The 18,639-nt window shown below is 44.0% G+C and overlaps 2 protein-coding genes across 2 annotated transcripts; both read left to right on the top strand.

The window, feature by feature from the left end:
* The first annotated feature begins 5,794 nt into the window (after positions 1-5,794).
* Positions 5,795-8,876, top strand: slc46a1 (solute carrier family 46 member 1). Its single transcript, XM_057050148.1, has 6 exons — positions 5,795-6,305; positions 6,743-7,134; positions 7,213-7,691; positions 7,762-7,845; positions 8,004-8,160; positions 8,233-8,876. The coding sequence occupies exons 1-6, from the start codon at positions 5,994-5,996 to the stop codon at positions 8,288-8,290; spliced, it is 1,482 nt and encodes a 493-aa protein (XP_056906128.1). The 5' UTR covers positions 5,795-5,993; the 3' UTR covers positions 8,291-8,876.
* Positions 8,877-11,870: 2,994 nt separating this feature from the next.
* On the top strand, positions 11,871-16,747 carry LOC130535386 (proton-coupled folate transporter-like). The gene is made up of 6 exons (XM_057050382.1): positions 11,871-12,172; positions 14,511-14,902; positions 14,979-15,457; positions 15,548-15,631; positions 15,831-15,987; positions 16,074-16,747. The coding sequence occupies exons 1-6, from the start codon at positions 11,882-11,884 to the stop codon at positions 16,108-16,110; spliced, it is 1,440 nt and encodes a 479-aa protein (XP_056906362.1). The 5' UTR covers positions 11,871-11,881; the 3' UTR covers positions 16,111-16,747.
* The last annotated feature ends 1,892 nt before the right edge of the window (positions 16,748-18,639 follow it).

Here is an 18,639-nt window from a genome sequence, read left to right as displayed (position 1 = left end):
CTCCAGGCTCATAGATGGCACATATACTGCATGTGAACCCTAGCCAAAGGGTTCGCTTAAATATTTTACCGGTAATCAGTTTCCCATAACTGATTTCCCTAACCTTCAGTCACTTGTGGTCTTGTATAGACCCTTTAAGTGGATTTGATTTTGCCTTCTTTGCTCTCTTTAAATGAATTGTGATTCTAATCCTGTGGTTGGCGATGAGATTTGAGCCGATCACTGTACATCTCAATCAAATAAAGACTGACCCTGCAGGTTCTCTGGCCTCATGATTTACATTTCTATACAAATGTCCAAGAGAAAATGAATTGTAGCCAGCATTAGATCCTGGTTGAAAGGTCACAAACTGCTCAACAGGCATCCTCCTGCCTTCCTCTCGCCTGTGCACCTCTTGTGTTTGCAGAATTAGGTCTCATTGTTAGGTTTGGTTTCTCTTGCTGCTGCTGGTTGGACTGTGTTGATACTGGGATAAAACAATAAAAGATGGCACATAAAGAAACTGATTTATAGGGTAATAAAAGGACAGATCATTATTGTATTTTGTCAACATCCTATCAAAGGGATTCTTAATATTAAGACCACTTTGTTGAAATTTTGCATTTGTGTGTGTGTGTGTGTGTGTGTGTGTGTGTGGTGTGTGTGTGTGTGTTCATGCGTGCATGCAGAGAGATAATGATTAAATATGAAGATTACTATAAACTGCTTATCTAAAGCTGGATATGAGCCCTTTTCCGAATGGCAGCAACTTTAAGTTTGCCAAAGGAAACTCAGGCAACACAAAATGTTCTTCAGAAGCACAAATGCTTCTAGCACTAAAATTTCTTAACACAGACTTGGGGAAAAAACTCTCAGAGTTCATATTTCTATGGACTGAAAGAAAATGGAGACTTAGTCATTTGAATTCAATTAAATGTTGATGTAAAACTTCTTTCCAGAAGCAAAATAATGTTCGAAAGCCATGTCTCTTGAATAATGGGAAATGTCCCACTTGTGCAGAGTTGGAGAAATCTTATTGAAGTTTTCTATTTTAGATGTTTTTTAACATCCAAAAGTTGATTTATAGTTATGAAAACAGCCACAAGTATCTGCAATAAACTTGTAAACTTATAGAAAAATGTGATGCTGGAACTGGAGTCATGAGCAAAATTTGCACTTTTCCACTATGAGAAATGACACCTTGGCAGCAAAAAGACTTTTAAGAGGGTGTTCATCATTTATGTCATGCTTCTGTGTACAAATCCGACTGCATTTCCCCTCATTCAGCAGTCTCAAAGAGTTACTGTACATGTAGTTGCTTATAGGAGCAGGACGCGCTTCACTTAAGTTACCAAGAGGGAAGAAATAATATTCATCAATAAAAAAGTAATTTGTCTAAGATCAGCACAGCATGATCTGTTGTACGGACTTGACCCTGGTGCTATCACGCTACTGCTCAGGAAGGGCTTAGGATAACATTTATTAGAAAACACTGACTCAGCGAGATGAGTTGTCAGCAGTAGTGAAAATTATTGACGGTGTCAGATAGAACCAGGTTTAGGCCATGAACGCACAGACACCTCCGTGTGCCTGCAACGTGATACCAAGAGAGAATGTAGCGCAGCAGCGACAGCGCGCTGGCAGTGCTGCTGTTTCTGCAGCATCTGGTCTCTTTGCTGATGTGTGCTTTTAAAGTTGCTGCTTATTCTTAACATGTAGACTTTCTGCAAATGGACCCAGAAATGTGCAAAATGAATCAGGAAAATTTTCCGTTTTATTGCATTTGAAGGGAAGAAGAATATGTACACCTGGACACTAAATATGATATGAAAGGATTAATGCAGATTAATTCAATAGTATGATGCATTTGGTTCATAAATATGATTATGGATGTGCACCAGTCCTCCCAGTGGGTGGAAGGACTTTATCTGCAGAATCATCTGGATCAAAGTGGACCACTTTAAGCAACAAGATGCATCTCATGATGCAAGATTATTTCTTTATGTCCCACCTGTAGGTTAAGTTGGCCCTTTTTTGTCCTGTCTCCATGTTGGTTTTGTGACTTCCTGTTTTATTTTGAAACTAACTCTCCTCTTGTTTCAGGCCACTCGCCCTTCCTCATGTGTCACCAGTCCGATTGTCTTCCCTGATTCCTGATTGTTTCCAGCTGTTCCCCACTACCCTCCCCATGTGCTTATAGTCTGTCTCCCTTGGTCCTGTGCCAGTGTATCAAGTCTTTCGTCATGATCACCAGCTTGTCCTTCATAGTCTGAGGTCCAGCAGAACCAGCATAGAGACCAGTCCATGATCTAAAGCTATAAGAAGATCATTAGTAACTTTAAGAAGTGTTGTTTCTGTACTGTGATGAGCTCTAAAGCCTGACTGAAACATCTCAAACAGGCTGTTTCTCTGCAGGTGTTCCAGTAACTGAGTCACCACAACCTTCTCTAGAATTTTAGAGATAAAAGGAAGGTTGGATATCGGCCTATAATTTGCTAAGACATCAGGATCCAGTGATGGTACATAACCTGTCACTAAAGAACCATTGATCTGGTCCAGGATAGAACTGCCTATCAATGGTAAAACATCCTTCAACAGGTGTGTTGAAAAATATATAGGGCTGAAGGAGTTTAAGGGCTCATTGGAGAACCTGTATGTTCCCACAGTCAGCACATCTGGTGATGGTCCAGTTGTTGGGATGGCCTGGTTAGCTTTTTCTCTGATAGCTAGAACTTTATCAGTGAAGAAGCTCATGAAGTCTTCACCACTATGGGAAGAAGGGATACGTGGATCTAAAACACTGTGACTCTTGGTTAATTTGGCCACAGTGCTGAAAAGAAACCTGGGGTTGTTCTTATTTTCCTTAATTAAAGAAGAAAAATGTGCTGTTCTAGCCTTATGGAGGGCCTTTTTGTAAACTAATAGACAGTCTTTCCAGGCTACATGATAGCTATCTATTTTACAAGAATGCCACTTCCTTTCTAGTCTGCGTGCTTTCTGCTTGAGGGTCCTGATATATGAATTATACCAGGGGGCACACCTCCTCTGATTTACTAATTTCTTTTTCAGGGGGGCAACAGAATCAAGCGTGATTCTCAGTGAGGTTGCTGCACCTTCAGCAATAGAGTCAACCTCAGCAGGGCTAAGATTATAATGATTGATCCCTGGGGAAACACACAGTGGTCCTGGGATTGGCACAGGGATTGCTTCCTTAAACTTAGCTACAGCATTATCTGAAAGACATCTGCTATAGTAAGACTGAGTTCTGAGCATAGAAGAATCCTTAATCATAAATGTAAAAGTGATCAAAGAATGATCTGACAGGAGTGGGTTCTGAGGGAACACTGACACATGTTCTACCTCAACACCATAAGTCAGAACTAGATCTAAGGTGTGGTTGAAGCTGTGAGTTGGTTGGTTTATCTGCTGGAGGAAACCAACTGACTCAAGTAATTAAATGAAACCATTTCTAAAGCTGTCATTTACAACGTCTACATGGATATTAAAGTCTCCAATGATAATGACTTTGTCTGTTCTAAGGATCAAGTCAGATAAGAAATCAGAGAACTCAGAAAGGAACTCTGAATGTGGCCCAGCAGGGGGCTGATATACAACTACAAACAGAAGTGGCTTTTCTGTCTTCCAGTTCAGATGGGTGATGCCAAGAGTCAGGCTTTCAAATGAACTGGAGCCATGTTTTGGTCTAGGATTAATTAATAACTTGGAGTGATAGATTGCTGCCACTCCCCCTCCTCGACCAGTAACACGAGGAATATGATAATTAAGATGAGTAGGAGGAGTAGATTCATTTAAGCTAACATACTCCTCCTCCTGAAGCCAGGTCTCAGTAAGACAAAATAAATCAATGTGATGATCCGCTATCAGGTCGTGCACTATCAGGGATTTACACAAAAGAGATCTAATATTTAACAGTCCACACTTAATTGTGATATTACTTTCTCCAACTTGTGCTTTGGTATTGATTTTAATAAGATTATGGTGATTGACCGTTCCCCTGCTCTGTGCTTGGTGAACTTTTAACCGTGGAACAGAGACTACCTCTATAGTGTTAAATATATTATTGTTGGTGGATGAGGGTTCTATGGACGCAGCAGAGAGGTGTGTAAGACTACAACTCTGCATCCTGGTCTGGACCCTGGATTGTCAGGTCACTTTGGGTCTAATAAAATTAGCCAAGTTACTAGAAATGAGAGAGGCACCATACCGTGTGGGATGGACATTGTCTCTCCTAATCAGACCAGGTTTTCCCCAAAAAGTGCTCCAATTGTCTACAAAGGCCACCTGGTTTTCGGGGCACCACCGTGACAACCAGCGACGAAGCGACGACATGCGGCTAAACATTTCATCACTGGCCAGATTGGGGAGGGGACCAGAGAATGCTACGGAGTCCGACATTTGTTTTTGCATAGTTGCACACCGACTTAATTTTGGTGACCTCCAACTGACAAAGCCGGGTGTCGTTTGCTCCGACGTGAATAATAACTTTACCAAATTTACGTTTACTTCTCTCCAGCAGCTTTAGATTGGCTTCTATGTCGCCTGCTCTGGCCCCCAGAATGCACTTAACTATGGTCGCTGTAGTCGGCTCCACGTAGCGTAAAACAGAGTCGCCAATTACCAGTTACCAATTACCAATTTCATGAAGGCCATGAGCAGACTCTACTTCCTCAGGAGACTCAGGTCCTTCCGTGTTTGCAGCAGGATGCTCCACATGTTCTATCAGTCTGTCATGGCTTACTGTAGTGTGCTGGGGAGCAGGCATTAAATCTAAGGATGCCAACAGACTCAACAAACTCATTAAAAGGCAGGGTCTGTTGTTGGCTGTAAACTTGCAAACTTGGACGAGGTGGTGAGGGACAGGATGGTGTTAAAAGTGCGGACAATCATGGACAATCCCTCCCACCCACTTCATAACTCAGTGGACAAACTGAGAAGCAGCTTCAGCAACATACTCCTGCAGCCTTACTGATCTAAGGAACGGTCAGAAGTAATTCCGCCGTCCGCCATCAGACTCTATAATTCATCCAAACCCATTCAATAACAATAATTGTTTAATGTTTATGTTGTAATTGTATTTCTATTTTAATCTATATTTATGTATATATCCTTATAATGCTTATAATATGTAGATATTATATTATGTGTTTGTATATATATAATATATGTTGTATATATGCTTATAATGCTTATAACGTTCTAATCTTATTTGTATTTTATTTTATTCTATTTCTATACTTTGTAAATACAAAACCTACACTACAGTTATATTAATACATGCTTAGGCTCCTACTACAATTCAATTTCCCTATGGGGATGAATAAAGTAAATCTTGAATCTTGAATCTTGACGGAATGGGTGTTAATACTTATGAATCTCCAGTCTTGGAAGACGTGTCAATGGAGATTACAGGATGTAGGTTAATCACTGCTAACACCGGTAGTCGGCGCTAGAGAGCAACAGCATGGCAGTCCAACGCGGGTAAGTCCGTTGATAAAAGGTTTACAGTAAATTATATCCCTTTAGGTTTATGTGCATGTGCACATCTTATGAAGCAGTTAACTTCTAGTAAACTAACTTAAAAGTAGCTTGATGATCGTGTATCGCGTTACAGAGAAGGTGTAGCGTAATTATCGTAATTATAGGAATTACTAAACTGTGGGAAGTAAATTATGTTTTAGTGTCTTGAGCCAATTTGGGTGATTTATAACCTGTTCAAAATAAATTATCCTCTAAATACTGAGAGGATTTTGTATTAAAATCGCCCCCCTCCCATCAGAGGGGGGCGCTGCCCGACTGTTTACAATCTTCGCTGCTTCCGCTGCGGGAGCAAAAAGTTCGCTTTAACCTGCAGAGTCAGCAGATAAGTTAACATTCATTAACCAGCGCTAGTGTGTCGTAATACACGTTAACCTGCTTAATGGCATGGTAGTTACGTATCGCTGTTTCGCTGTATTCATATACTCTGAACGGGAGAAGGTTTATGTTTTGTTGACATGAACGAGTCGGACACGGTCAAGATCCTCCGGCGCGATGCGCTCGCTGCGGCGGACGAGGGGGTGACGGAGCGCGGCCGCACGGAAGGAGCCGAAGAACCAAGCACCAGCTTCCTTCGGCCGCCTTATACCGTCAAATGCTCGGCGCTGACTGTGGAGCCGGTCATTTTTCTCGCCATGTTTTCTGTGGCCATGAATGGACCTCTGTCCACACAGTACCTATGGGATCGCATCAGTCAGGACGTCGGCTACAACGGCTCCAGGACGTCGGAGTGCACCAACGGCTCCGCACCTCCAGACCCCCTACAAAAGGTATTTAAGTCAAGTCTAAATCACTGGGGACGATCATATAAATACAGCCTCTATCCTGCTATTTGATTAGGCATGAGAAAAACACTGATATACCTGAAATGCCCCTTAAACAATCGAGTCTCGACATGAATACATTTTTAAAAAACGTATTTATGAATAGTAGCACTAGAAGCACACATCACTATCTTTACTAAATGAACCAGATTATTTTTTCACATTCTTAACTTTAACGTGAACATAGCTGCTGCAGAAAATATATATTAAGTTCATAGTTTGAAAAGACATGAGTAAGTCTGCTAAATTGTCTCTGATCGGCCACTATTGACAGTTATGATGTACTGAAACAAAGGTTAACAATTAACACTTTCACAGGAAACAGCCACAGCTCCCCCAGCCTAACCAGTAAAGATGGTTTTATGGGTTACTTCTTTTTGCAGGAGGTGCAAACCTTGACAGCACAGTGGAACCTCTACATTAATCTTGGGGGCTTCTCTGTAGGCCTGCTGATGGTGCCTTTGCTGGGCTCTTGGAGCGATGTTGCCGGCCGCAGACCTGTTCTGATCCTCCCCTGTGTGGGCCTGGCCCTCCAGGCTGCTGTGTACATACTGGTGATGTACCTGAAGCTGCCCGTGGTCTACTTTCTAGTGGGCAGAATTCTTTGTGGACTTTCAGGTGATTTCAGCGTGATTCTGGCAGCCTGCTTTTCATATGTGGCCGATATCAGTGACAGACAGTCCCGCACTTTCAGGGTCGCCATCCTGGAGGCGTGTCTGGGAATCTCAGGGATGTTAGCTAGTGTTATTGGGGGGCAGTGGAAGCAAGCAGAGGGGTGAGTAATGTTTGTGGCTTTATATATTGGCAGTGTGAATTTACAAACACTGCTAGTGCATATGTGGTATCTTTTTAGGTACATCAAGCCATACTGGTTGGTTTTGGCTGTTAGCCTGGCGTCAGTACTGTACGTGTATCTGTTCATCCATGAGACCATCCTGCCTGACCCAGGCGCCAAACTCTTCAGCTTCCGGCACTACAAATCTGTCTGGCGCCTCCTCTTGACGGGAGGCAGCAGTAGTGAGGAGGGAGGAAGAGTTGTCAGATGCAAGCTGTGGCTTTACCTACTCTGCTTCTTCGTGGTGGTGACCGTGCATTTCGGCAGCAAAGACCTGCTCGTGTTGTACGAGCTGAGCTCGCCGCTGTGCTGGGGGTCCGCTCTCATCGGTTATGGGTCAGCAGCTCTGCACTTGGCCTACATCACCAGTCTGCTCGGGCTGAGACTTATGCAGCGCTGTTTGGCTGATTCTTGGGTGGCTCTCATTGGTCTGATCTCCAACATATCAGGATTGGTGGTCTTCTCTGGTGCTGACACCACAGCTCTCATGTTCACTGGTGAGACAATGCTGACACACTCACCTCAACCTGCTGGAGGGTTTATGTTAATGGTTTGACTCTTCACCAGGTTACGCTCTGTGTTTCCTCTACATGGCGACAACACCTGTGCTCAGGTCAAAGATGTCCAAGATGGTGGACCCGTCAGAGCAAGGTGAGACACTTAACCTTGTAAAAACACCAAAAAACGAATGATGTAAGTCTGTTTTTGGGAAGCATTTGTTGAAAATGTCACATCACTCAATGCCTCAGCAGATGTTTCTTTCCCACAAGATGTTCAGTCTGAATACACAGTGGTTCTGTTCTCCTCAGGGGCCTTGTTTGCCACTGTGGCCTGTGTGGAGAGCTTGTGTTCTCTGGTGGGCAGTGGTCTCTTCAATTCTCTCTACCCAGCCACCCTGCACTTCATGAAGGGCTTCTCTTTCCTATTTGCTGCCATTGTCCTTCTCCTCCCAGGTGGAATTATCGGGTAGGGTGGCTCTTCTCTCGGTGGCCGCATTGGTCCTCAGCAGCCATAATGTAATGTGATGTGTCTTTGAAGGTCCCTGCAGTGTTTGAAGCGGAGACAGGATCACATGAACGTCCAAGTACCCCAGTAGTGAAAATCATCCTGGCAAGATGAGCACCATGAGGTGTGTTGATTTCAGGAGTCGACATGCTCTTGAAAGATTTTATCTATCACATAAATTCTTGAATGATGAGATACTTGAATGATTTTTTGAAAATATTTCATAAGTAAATGTACTGCTGAACACATTTGTTCACAACAGGAGTTAACAGTATGTGCAATAAAATCCACAGGCCGAAGTATTGTGACATTTTTACTGTGTTATGTTAAAAGGGAAACATTATGGTCTTTTAAAGAGGCTCCCTGAAGTTACCTGTTATACCTGTTGGTGTTTTAGATTACTTCATAAATGAGGTGACCAGAGATCGACTTGGAAACAAAAATATAAAGTACTTGAAATAATCATGTTTTCACAATAATAATAAAGTTACACATCATTTCAGGATCAGTGGTAAAACAATCTTAATTCAGATTATTCCGTTTTCATTTGTAATTTCATTGTATGTGTATAAATGGATCATGATGATAGTGGTGATTTTTATATGTTTTCTCAAAGAATTCTGCTTTAATCTGGCAGGTCTGTTCAATAAAATAAAATATGTTTCATGTCAATCTTCTTTACTTCGTTACATTGTCTATCTATTTTATTTCCCCTAAATGATGTGTGGAAATTTGCAACTTTAAACCGACAAATAATGCTTAAAAGATTAAATGAACATTAAAAGTATTTCTAAAAAAAAAAAAAGTGGATTGATAGTCAGTTCAATGCACCTTCATACCTAAACCAAATAGTGTGTGTTAACGTGAAGAAATGTCTCCTTTTTTTAAACAAAGTCCTTAATATTCAACAGGAAAAGCAGCAGGAACACTTGTTTAGCATAATTCTTTTCCTCGGGTGTAGGAAATTAAGCTTAGAGAAATGAAGAAGGCAGCTTCTGTCTCAAGGAATGTAGACGGAGTGACGTGGAGACCCAAGATACCGGTGGAACTCTCAGTGGATCCTCACTCTTGGCTTCGACATGAACGAGTCGGACACAACTTCCTTCCTGCAGCTTGAATCGCGCACGCCAAAGGAAACTTACGGCGCCGCCGAGTTACCTGCGGCACCGGCCACTCCTCTGCGAGCCCGGGTCACACGTGCGTACGGTGGGTGACCGTGGAGCCGGCCTTGGTCCTCACCATGGTTTCCGTTGGCCTGCACGGACCCCTGTCCACGCAGTACCTGTGGGAGCGCATCAGCCAGGACCTCGGCTATAACGGTTCCGAGACGTCCGGGTGCAGCAACGACTCCTCCGACCCTCTACAGAAGGTAGAATGTGTTTAAATCTCTTGCAACTTTGATAGCAGCTGATTTATCACTCTAATGTCGGCCACATTAGAGTGATAAATCAGCTGAATAACCAGTTTTCTACCGATATAAAACCGCTGCAACTGCAGGTCCGGGTGGTTTACCTCACCAAACATTGCGATTTTAAGACCACAAATACAGGATGATCACAACAGTAAACGATTCCATATTACTTTTTACACTGAATGCCGTGTGAGAGCATATCCGGCATTCAAACAGTCAGCATGAGCTCACCTTTCTGAGCAAATAATTATAATTCTTTGGCTTTTGTGAGGCTGGAACCAGTCTCATGAGCAGTTCAGGATATATCCATCCATCCATCCATTCTCTGCCGCTTATCCGGGGTCGGGTCGCGGGGGCAGGCAGCAGCCTAAGGAGAGAAGCCCAGACTTCCCTCTCCCCAGCCACCTCCTCCAGCTCATCGGAGGGATCCCCAGGCGTTCCCAGGCCAGTCGAGAGACATAGTCTCTCCAACGTGTCCTGGGTCTCCCGGGGGTCTCTTACCGGAGGGACATGCCCTGAACACCTCACCAGGGAGGTTCCAGGGGGCATCCTGACTAGATGCCCGAGCCACCCCATCTGGCCTCTCTCAACGCGGAGGAGCAGCGACTCTACTCCGAGCTCCTCCCGGATGGCAGAGCTTCTCACCCTATCTCTAAGGGAGAGCCCAGCCACCCTACGGAGGAAGCTCATTTCAGCCGCTTGTACCCGTGATTTGTTCTTTCGGTCATTACCCAAAGCTCATGACCATAGGTGAGGGTAGGAACGAAGATCGACCGGTAAATCGAGAGCTTCGCCTTTCGGCTCAGCTCTCTCTTCACCACAACGGACCGGTGCAGAGTCCGCATTACTGTGGACGCCGCACCGATCCGCCTGCGATCTAGCTCCCGCCCATTCTTCCCTCATCGTGAACAAGACCCGAGGTACTTGAACTCCTCCACTTGGGGCAGGATCTCCTCCTTTACCCGGAGAAGGCACTCCACCTTTTTCCGGTCGAGAACCATGGCCTCGGATTTGGAGGTGCTGATTCTCATCCCAGCCGCTTCAAGGCGGCGGCAAACCGATCCAGTGAGTGATAGTTGGAGGTCACGGGCCGATGAAGCCAACAGGACCACATCATCCACAAAAAGCAGAGACGCGATCCTGAGGTCACCAAACCGGATCCCTCAACACCATGACTGCACCTAGAAATTCTGTCCATAAAATTATAAACAGAATCGGTGACAAAGGGCAGCCCTGGCGGAGGCCAACCCTCACCGGAAACGAGTTCGACTTACTGCCAGCAATTCGGACCAAACTCTGACACCGATCGTACAGGGAGCGGACAGCCCGTATCAGCGGGCCCGACACCCCATACTCTCGGAGGACCCCACAGGACCCCCCGAGGGACACGGTCGAATGCTTCTCCAAGTCCACAAAACCATGTGGACTGGTTGGGCAAACTCCCATGCACCCTCGAAGACCCTGCTGAGGTGTGTAGAGCTGGTCCACTGTTCCACGCCCAGGACGAAAACCACTTGCTCCTCCTGAATCCGAGGTCGACTATCCGGCGGACCCTCCTCTCCAGTACCCCTGAATAGACCTTACCAGGGAGGCTGAGGAGTGTGATCCCCCTAGAGATCGACTTGGAAACAAAAATATAAAGTACTTGAAATAATCATGTTTTCACAATAATAATAAAGTTACACATCATTTCAGGATCAGTGGTAAAACAATCTTAATTCAGATTATTCCGTTTTCATTTGTAATTTCATTGTATGTGTATAAATGGATCATGATGATAGTGGTGATTTTTATATGTTTTCTCAAAGAATTCTGCTTTAATCTGGCAGGTCTGTTCAATAAAATAAAATATGTTTCATGTCAATCTTCTTTACTTCGTTACATTGTCTATCTATTTTATTTCCCCTAAATGATGTGTGGAAATTTGCAACTTTAAACCGACAAATAATGCTTAAAAGATTAAATGAACATTAAAAGTATTTCTAAAAAAAAAAAAAAGTGGATTGATAGTCAGTTCAATGCACCTTCATACCTAAACCAAATAGTGTGTGTTAAACGTAGAAATGTCTCCTTTTTTTAAACAAAGTCCTTAATATTCAACAGGAAAAGCAGCAGGAACACTTGTTTAGCATAATTCTTTTCCTCGGGTATAGGAAATTAAGCTTAGAGAAATGAAGAAGGCAGCTTCTGTCTCAAGGAATGTAGACGGAGTGACGTGGAGACCCAAGATACCGGTGGAACTCTCAGTGGATCGTCACTCTTGGCTTCGACATGAACGAGTCGGACACAACTTCCTTCCTGCAGCTTGAATCGCGCACGCCAAAGGAAACTTACGGCGCCGCCGAGTTACCTGCGGCACCGGCCACCTCCTCTGCGAGCCCGGGTCACACGTGCGTACGGTGGGTGACCGTGGAGCCGGCCTTGGTCCTCACCATGGTTTCCGTTGGCCTGCACGGACCCCTGTCCACGCAGTACCTGTGGGAGCGCATCAGCCAGGACCTCGGCTATAACGGTTCCGAGACGTCCGGGTGCAGCAACGACTCCTCCGACCCTCTACAGAAGGTAGAATGTGTTTAAATCTCTTGCAACTTTGATAGCAGCTGATTTATCACTCTAATGTCGGCCACATTAGAGTGATAAATCAGCTGAATAACCAGTTTTCTACCGATATAAAACCGCTGCAACTGCAGGTCCGGGTGGTTTACCTCACCAAACATTGCGATTTTAAGACCACAAATACAGGATGATCACAACAGTAAACGATTCCATATTACTTTTTACACTGAATGCCGTGTGAGAGCATATCCGGCATTCAAACAGTCAGCATGAGCTCACCTTTCTGAGCAAATAATTATAATTCTTTGGCTTTTGTGAGGCTGGAACCAGTCTCATGAGCAGTTCAGGATATACTTTGACAATAAATTAATCCTTTTCAATATTCTGTATGTTCTTCCCAAATTATTTACTGCTATAACTATTGTGTATTTGTGAAATTATAAACTGAATTTGGAATTTTTCGTCTTGTTTGACAGGACGCAGCTGCATATTTTAACAGACAAGCTTTCATTTTAAATTACCTAATCATTTTACTTATTATTGCTCTTATTGCTCTTAATAAATGGAAGAGAGGCGGTGATACTCTTTTTGTGTCTCTCCTTCAAGGTTCAGTCTGACTATGTAAACTGGTGTTTTTAGGAGGAACTGGGAGAAACCAAAACTATTCCTAAATACTGGACTCCAAACTGAAGTTTGATACTAACACTGAGAGTATTGTGACAAAACGGATTTATCTTATAACAAAGCAAAATCCTTCCTTCCCTCTGCCATCAGCTTGTAAATACTGATGGCACAGTAGTGTGTGGAATGAATAAAGTACTTTATACTCCTGCTTAGTGGTTATTCTGTGACTTCTTTTGTTATTTATTGTTACCATATATGGTTGTATTTACACTGCTCAAAAAAATTAGAGGAACACTTTTTAATCAGAGTATAGCAACCATCAGTCAAACTTCTGGGATATGCCGTGCCGTTGCAAGGTTTGCTGTGTCTCCCAGCACAGTCTCAAGAGCATGGAGGAGATTTCAGGAGACAGGTAGTTACTCCAGGAGAGCTGGACAGGGCCGTAGAAGGTCCCTAAACCCTCAACAGGATCGGTATCTGCTCCTTTGTGCAAGGAGGAACAGGATGAGCACTGCCAGAGCCCTACAAAATGACCTCCAGCAGGCCACTGGTGTGAATGTTTCTGACCAAACAATCAGGAACAGGCTCCATGAGGGTGGCCTGATGGCCCGACATCCTGTAGTGGGCCCTGTGCTCACTGCCCGGCACCGTAGAGCTCGATTGGCATTTGCCATAGACCACCAGAATTGGCAACTACGCCACTGGTGCCCTGTGCTCTTCACCGATGGGAGCAGGTTCAACCTGAGCACATGCGACAGACGTGAAGGGGTCTGGAGATGCCGTGGAGAACGTTATGTTGCCTGCACCATCATTCAGCATGACCGGTTTGGTGGTGGGTCAGTGATGGTCTGGGAAAGTATATACCTGGAAGGACGCACAGAACTCTACAGCTTAGATAATAACACCCTGACTCCTATTAGGTATCAGGATGAAATCCTTGGGCCCTTTGTCAGAACCTACGCTGGTGCAGTGGGACCAGGGTTCCTCCTGGTCCACGACAATGGCTGACCTCATGTGGCAAGAGTATGCAGGCAGTTCCTGGAGGATGAAGGAATTCATACCATTGACTGGCCACCACGTTCACCTGAACTAAACCCAATAGAACACGTCTGGGACATTATGTTTAGGTCCATCCGGCGCTGCCAGGTTGATGCTCAGACTGTCCAGGAGCTCAGTGATGCCCTGGTCCAGATCTGGGAGGAGATCCCCCAAGACACCATTCGTCTTCTCATTAGGAGCATGCCCCGACATGGTCAGGCATGCGTACAAGCACGTGGGGGCCACACAAACTACTGAGAATCATTTTGAGTTGCTACAATGACATTTTGGCAAAATGGACCAGTCTGCTGCATCATTTTTTCACTTTCATTTTTGTTGTTTCTTTGATTTCCCCCCTCTATAGGGTGATCATTTTCATTTCTATCAAATTATGTGGCATCATTTTGTTACTAATACATCACCTACTTTTTATCAGGAAAGGTATTCAAGATCATTTCCCCCCCGTTTAGATCTGATGTGTTTTCGAAGTGTTCCTCTAATTGTTTTGAGCAGTGTATTTATTTACATGCCATGAGAACCATTGTCTTTGCCTGACGAACTGAATTGCCCCTCTGAGATGACAAAATGTCATCTGAAGTGTCGTATTAAAGTTTGAGATGTCACCTTTTCACATGTGTTTGTTTAAGCCAATATGTCAGCCTGCTTAACCTGATTTCAGTAGGTGGTGGAGACCATGACAGCACAGTGGAATCTCTGCATCGCTGTTGCGGGATTCTCTCTCAGCCTGCTAATGGTGCCTCTCCTGGGGTCATGGAGTGATGTAGCAGGTCGAAGACCCATCCTTCTTCTCTCCAATGTGGGCCTGGCCCTCCAAGCTGTGGTTTACCTATTTGTGATGTACCTAAAGCTGCCCATGGGCTACTTTCTGGTGGGCAGGGTGCTCTGTGGGCTTTCAGGTGATTATAATGTGCTCCTAGCTGCCTGCTTCTCATATGTGGCTGATATTAGCGATAGAAGGTCCCGCACCTTTAGGGTTGCCATCCTGGAGGCTTGTCTGGGTATTTCAGGGATGCTCTCAGGCATCATTGGAGGGGAGTGGAAAAGTGCACGTGGGTGAGTGATGTGCACAGTTACAGCTTTGACTTTTGATCATTACCATTATTATTAAAGGTGCCATGTCTTTGTTTAGGGTCATAGAACCTTTCTGGTTGGTCCTGGCTTGTAACCTGGCCTCGGCAGCGTATGTGTACTGGTGCCTCGGTGAGACTGTCCTGCCGGACCCAAGTGCCAGATTGTTCAGCTTTCGCCACTATAAATCCATCTGGCACCTCCTGTCGACAGGAGGCCTCAGTAGCAACGAGAGAGGAAGGTTTCACCGACGCAGGCTGTGGCTGTACATGCTGTGTTTCTTCATCGTGGTAACTGTCCACATCGGCAGTACTGACCTGTATGTGTTGTACGAGCTGAGCTCACCGCTGTGCTGGGGGCCCACCCTCATCGGCATCGGATCAGCAGCTCAGCACTTGGCCTACATCACCAGTCTACTGGGCCTGAAGCTCATGCAACCCTGTCTGGTAGAGTCCTGGATGGTTCTTGTTGGTCTGGTCTCCAACATTTCCGGGCTGCTGATCTTCTCTTTTGCTAATACCACAGCGGTCATGTTCACAGGTGAGACAGTAATCTGAGAAATTATGGGGTTGTATTCACACGCACACAATAATCTTTCTCATGCTATCGCTGCTTCATTTCCGTCCCCAGGTTATGCTGTGAGTTTGCTTCACATGACAATGACCCCCGTGTTCAGGTCAAAGCTGTCCCAGCTGGCAGATCCATCACAACAAGGTCAGTCGTTCACAAAAGAAGAAAGAAAGAAAAAAAGAAAAAGATTCATATATCAATGCACTGTAGTACTTTGGCCCAGCAGCAACAAGGTCAAGGGTTTCGACCTGTGTTGATTTAGTGTCACTGCATACAGACGTAATTACTTTATTATAACTATCATAATTGCAACGTATAAATACATTTGGTATTTTTGTCCCAGGTGCTCTGTTTGCTTCTGTTGGCTTTGTCAAGGCTGTGTGTTTTCTGGTCGCCAGCGGCGTTTCCAACTCCCTCTACGCAGCTACGCTGCACTTCATGAATGGCTTTACCTTCCTGTGTTCTGCCATTCTCCTTCTAATCCCTGGTGGGATCATCGGGTCCGTTTGCTTTCCTATTGTTGTATGAATTTTAAAGATAATAATAATAAAATGTTTTTAAAAAACTTGTGAATGTGCCATTGCAGGTACCTGCAGTGTTTAGAGCAGAGAAGAGATCCCTGAAATAAAGGAGATTGTTGACCATCTTCAGTGACGGTATCAACCCAAATTACATCAAACTCCAAAAAAGTGAAGAAGGGGACCTATGATGTAGTCACCAGATGATCAATGGCATTTCAATCTAAGGTTTCCTTCTACTGGGAATAGTCACAGTGCCAAATGCCCTCTCTTTATGCAAGGGCCATCCTGTGGAACAAAGACATTCAATTTGGCAGCCTGTTGCCAGCAACTGTGCTAATTCCAGTTAGCAGCTCATTTACAGAGCAAGAATTGCAACATCAAGGAAAAGTTGGAAATTTCCCTGTTGGTGAATGTGGATCATCTCATCAGCAGGCGCTGCGGCTGCTGCAGAGTTTTTAAGAGGAACCTACTTAAAAAAACAAAAAAAACTTTATCTGATTTATATTTTTCAATTAACACATTGGAAAAACATTAGTTGTACAGTATTTTTGTTGAAAAAACATAAGGTGAATTGAAAACATTCTTACAGTGTAGACTGTGTAATAGGCAAGTTTGAGGTTTTATTTTTCTCTTCTATATTTGAGTATTCATGCGCTAAAACTAAAAATAGGACTTCTTTTCAAGTTTTCTTGATTTCCAAAGCTTCTGCACCGATGACACTGTAGATTGTCTGTTTTTATTGTTCATTTTGCTCTACAGGACAGATTAATGGTAGAGGTCAAGGTCATGATGAGCCAGAGTTTTATGATTTGGCTGATGGATTTTGTAGGGTGTAATGGAAGGTGGAACACCATTGACAATCATGTGATAGGAGGTGACCTTTCCAAAATAGTGGTATTAAATGCATATAAAAGTAAAGAAAGGAGCTCAGCTCAAAAAACTTGTTTAAAATACTAAGGGTAACACATTTACCGGTTTCAGAGCCTAAAGAATGTGTCCCTCGCCATTTATATTTATAAAGTAGGCTGTATGTGGCTCCAGGGCTTTCTAATTTGACAGTGTCAAACCTGAAGTACAGCAAATCCTGAGAGGGCGGTTTGAATATGACTGTCGGACATGACCACCATTCACTGAGGCAATGGAAGCCGGTCCAGATGTGCCCAACACCTGCTTCACACGACCCCCTTACGGCATAAAAGGTTCGAGGGTCACAGTGCAGCCGGTGATGTTCCTCACCAACTTTTGCTTGACCATGACTAAACCCACTAATCACGCAGTATCTCTGGTAGCGTGTCAACAATATTACGCTTCCAGAAGGACGTCCAAGTGCAGCAACGTGTCTCTGCCCCCGACCCTCTTCAAAAAGTGGAAGTTTTTCAAAGTGTTGGGGTCCAGGGTTCCGGGTCGTGTGTTGTGGTCCTGCTTGCTTCTTCCTGCAGGGGGCGTGGAGGAGTCGGTAATTTGCTACAGCTGGCCCTGCAGGCGGACGCACCTGCCGGCAATCTTCATCAACCTCCTTTCTAAGGACGGAGCGCCTGGCTGCCAGCGTCGGAGAGTTATTGTGTTTTCCATGGAAAAGCTGACTCCTATTTCTTCGTTATTGGTTAGAACTCGTTGTAATGCTTCTCCCTGCTTGTTTGAGGTCTCCAAGCCGCCCTGCTAGAGGGAAGAACGCGCAGGACCTGACTCCCGTGTTTGCTCCGCGCTGGAGCTCTCTGCGCCCCGCAAAGCTGGACGAGCGTTTCCCCTGCGGTTTAGGAGGCCTGTTGAATTGATCTTTAAATAAATATTTTGTTTTGGACATTACACCCACTGCGTTTTGCCTGCTTTCGGGTCCAGGAGAAAACCCAGACCTAACACAAAGATTAATGACTCGTTTGTCAAAATAGTTATCAGATCCAAGACCTTAATGTTTGTCAAGACTCACTAAATTATAGAAATTATCATTTATAATTATAGAAAACTAGACTAGTCACCAAACAACATTATAACGTTAAATAAATTTGGTAATAGTGGCATTTTTTAAATTTATCCTCTATTGATTTGTTAAACTACAAAATCAGTGTTGAAACTGATGAAAATGTATAACAACCATGTAACATAAGAACATGTATTTTCTTACATTGGTAATTGATTATAGGGTGTAAATGGCCATTGCTTCAGCTAATGAACACCAATGAAAATGAGTGCTGTAGGATTGTTTGTAATTTCAACTGATTTAAAAATTTAAAAAAAACATGGTTCTAGTTATTGTAGTAGGAGTAGGAATAGAATATGCTGAGATACAGACGACCATTTTCAGCAGGAAAAAGTCTGGATAAAAAGAACAAGCATAGGCACTCCTTCAGGGTACTTAACGATTCTCTAAATAGAAGTATGTGCACTGAAAGAATACTAGACTCAAACCCTGGTTTGGTCTCTATTGATCGACTATTTCAGTATATTGATTCCAGAAAATGTATGCCAGTTCAAAGAGGAGGAGGAGTAAAGTCTTAGAAGAAGATTTAAGGCCTCGTGAATAGCAAACACCCGCTGACTACTTGCATTCCAGCTTTTTGTTCAGAAAAGCAGTAAAACTTTTAAGCTAAAAGTTGTGCAAAGTAGTTTACCCCTACCTTAACCTCCAGGGTG

This window comes from Takifugu flavidus, chromosome 12, assembly GCF_003711565.1.
Source record: "Takifugu flavidus isolate HTHZ2018 chromosome 12, ASM371156v2, whole genome shotgun sequence".
In the NCBI taxonomy this organism is placed as follows: domain Eukaryota; kingdom Metazoa; phylum Chordata; class Actinopteri; order Tetraodontiformes; family Tetraodontidae; genus Takifugu; species Takifugu flavidus.
This window is presented reverse-complemented; position numbering and strand designations above follow the sequence as displayed.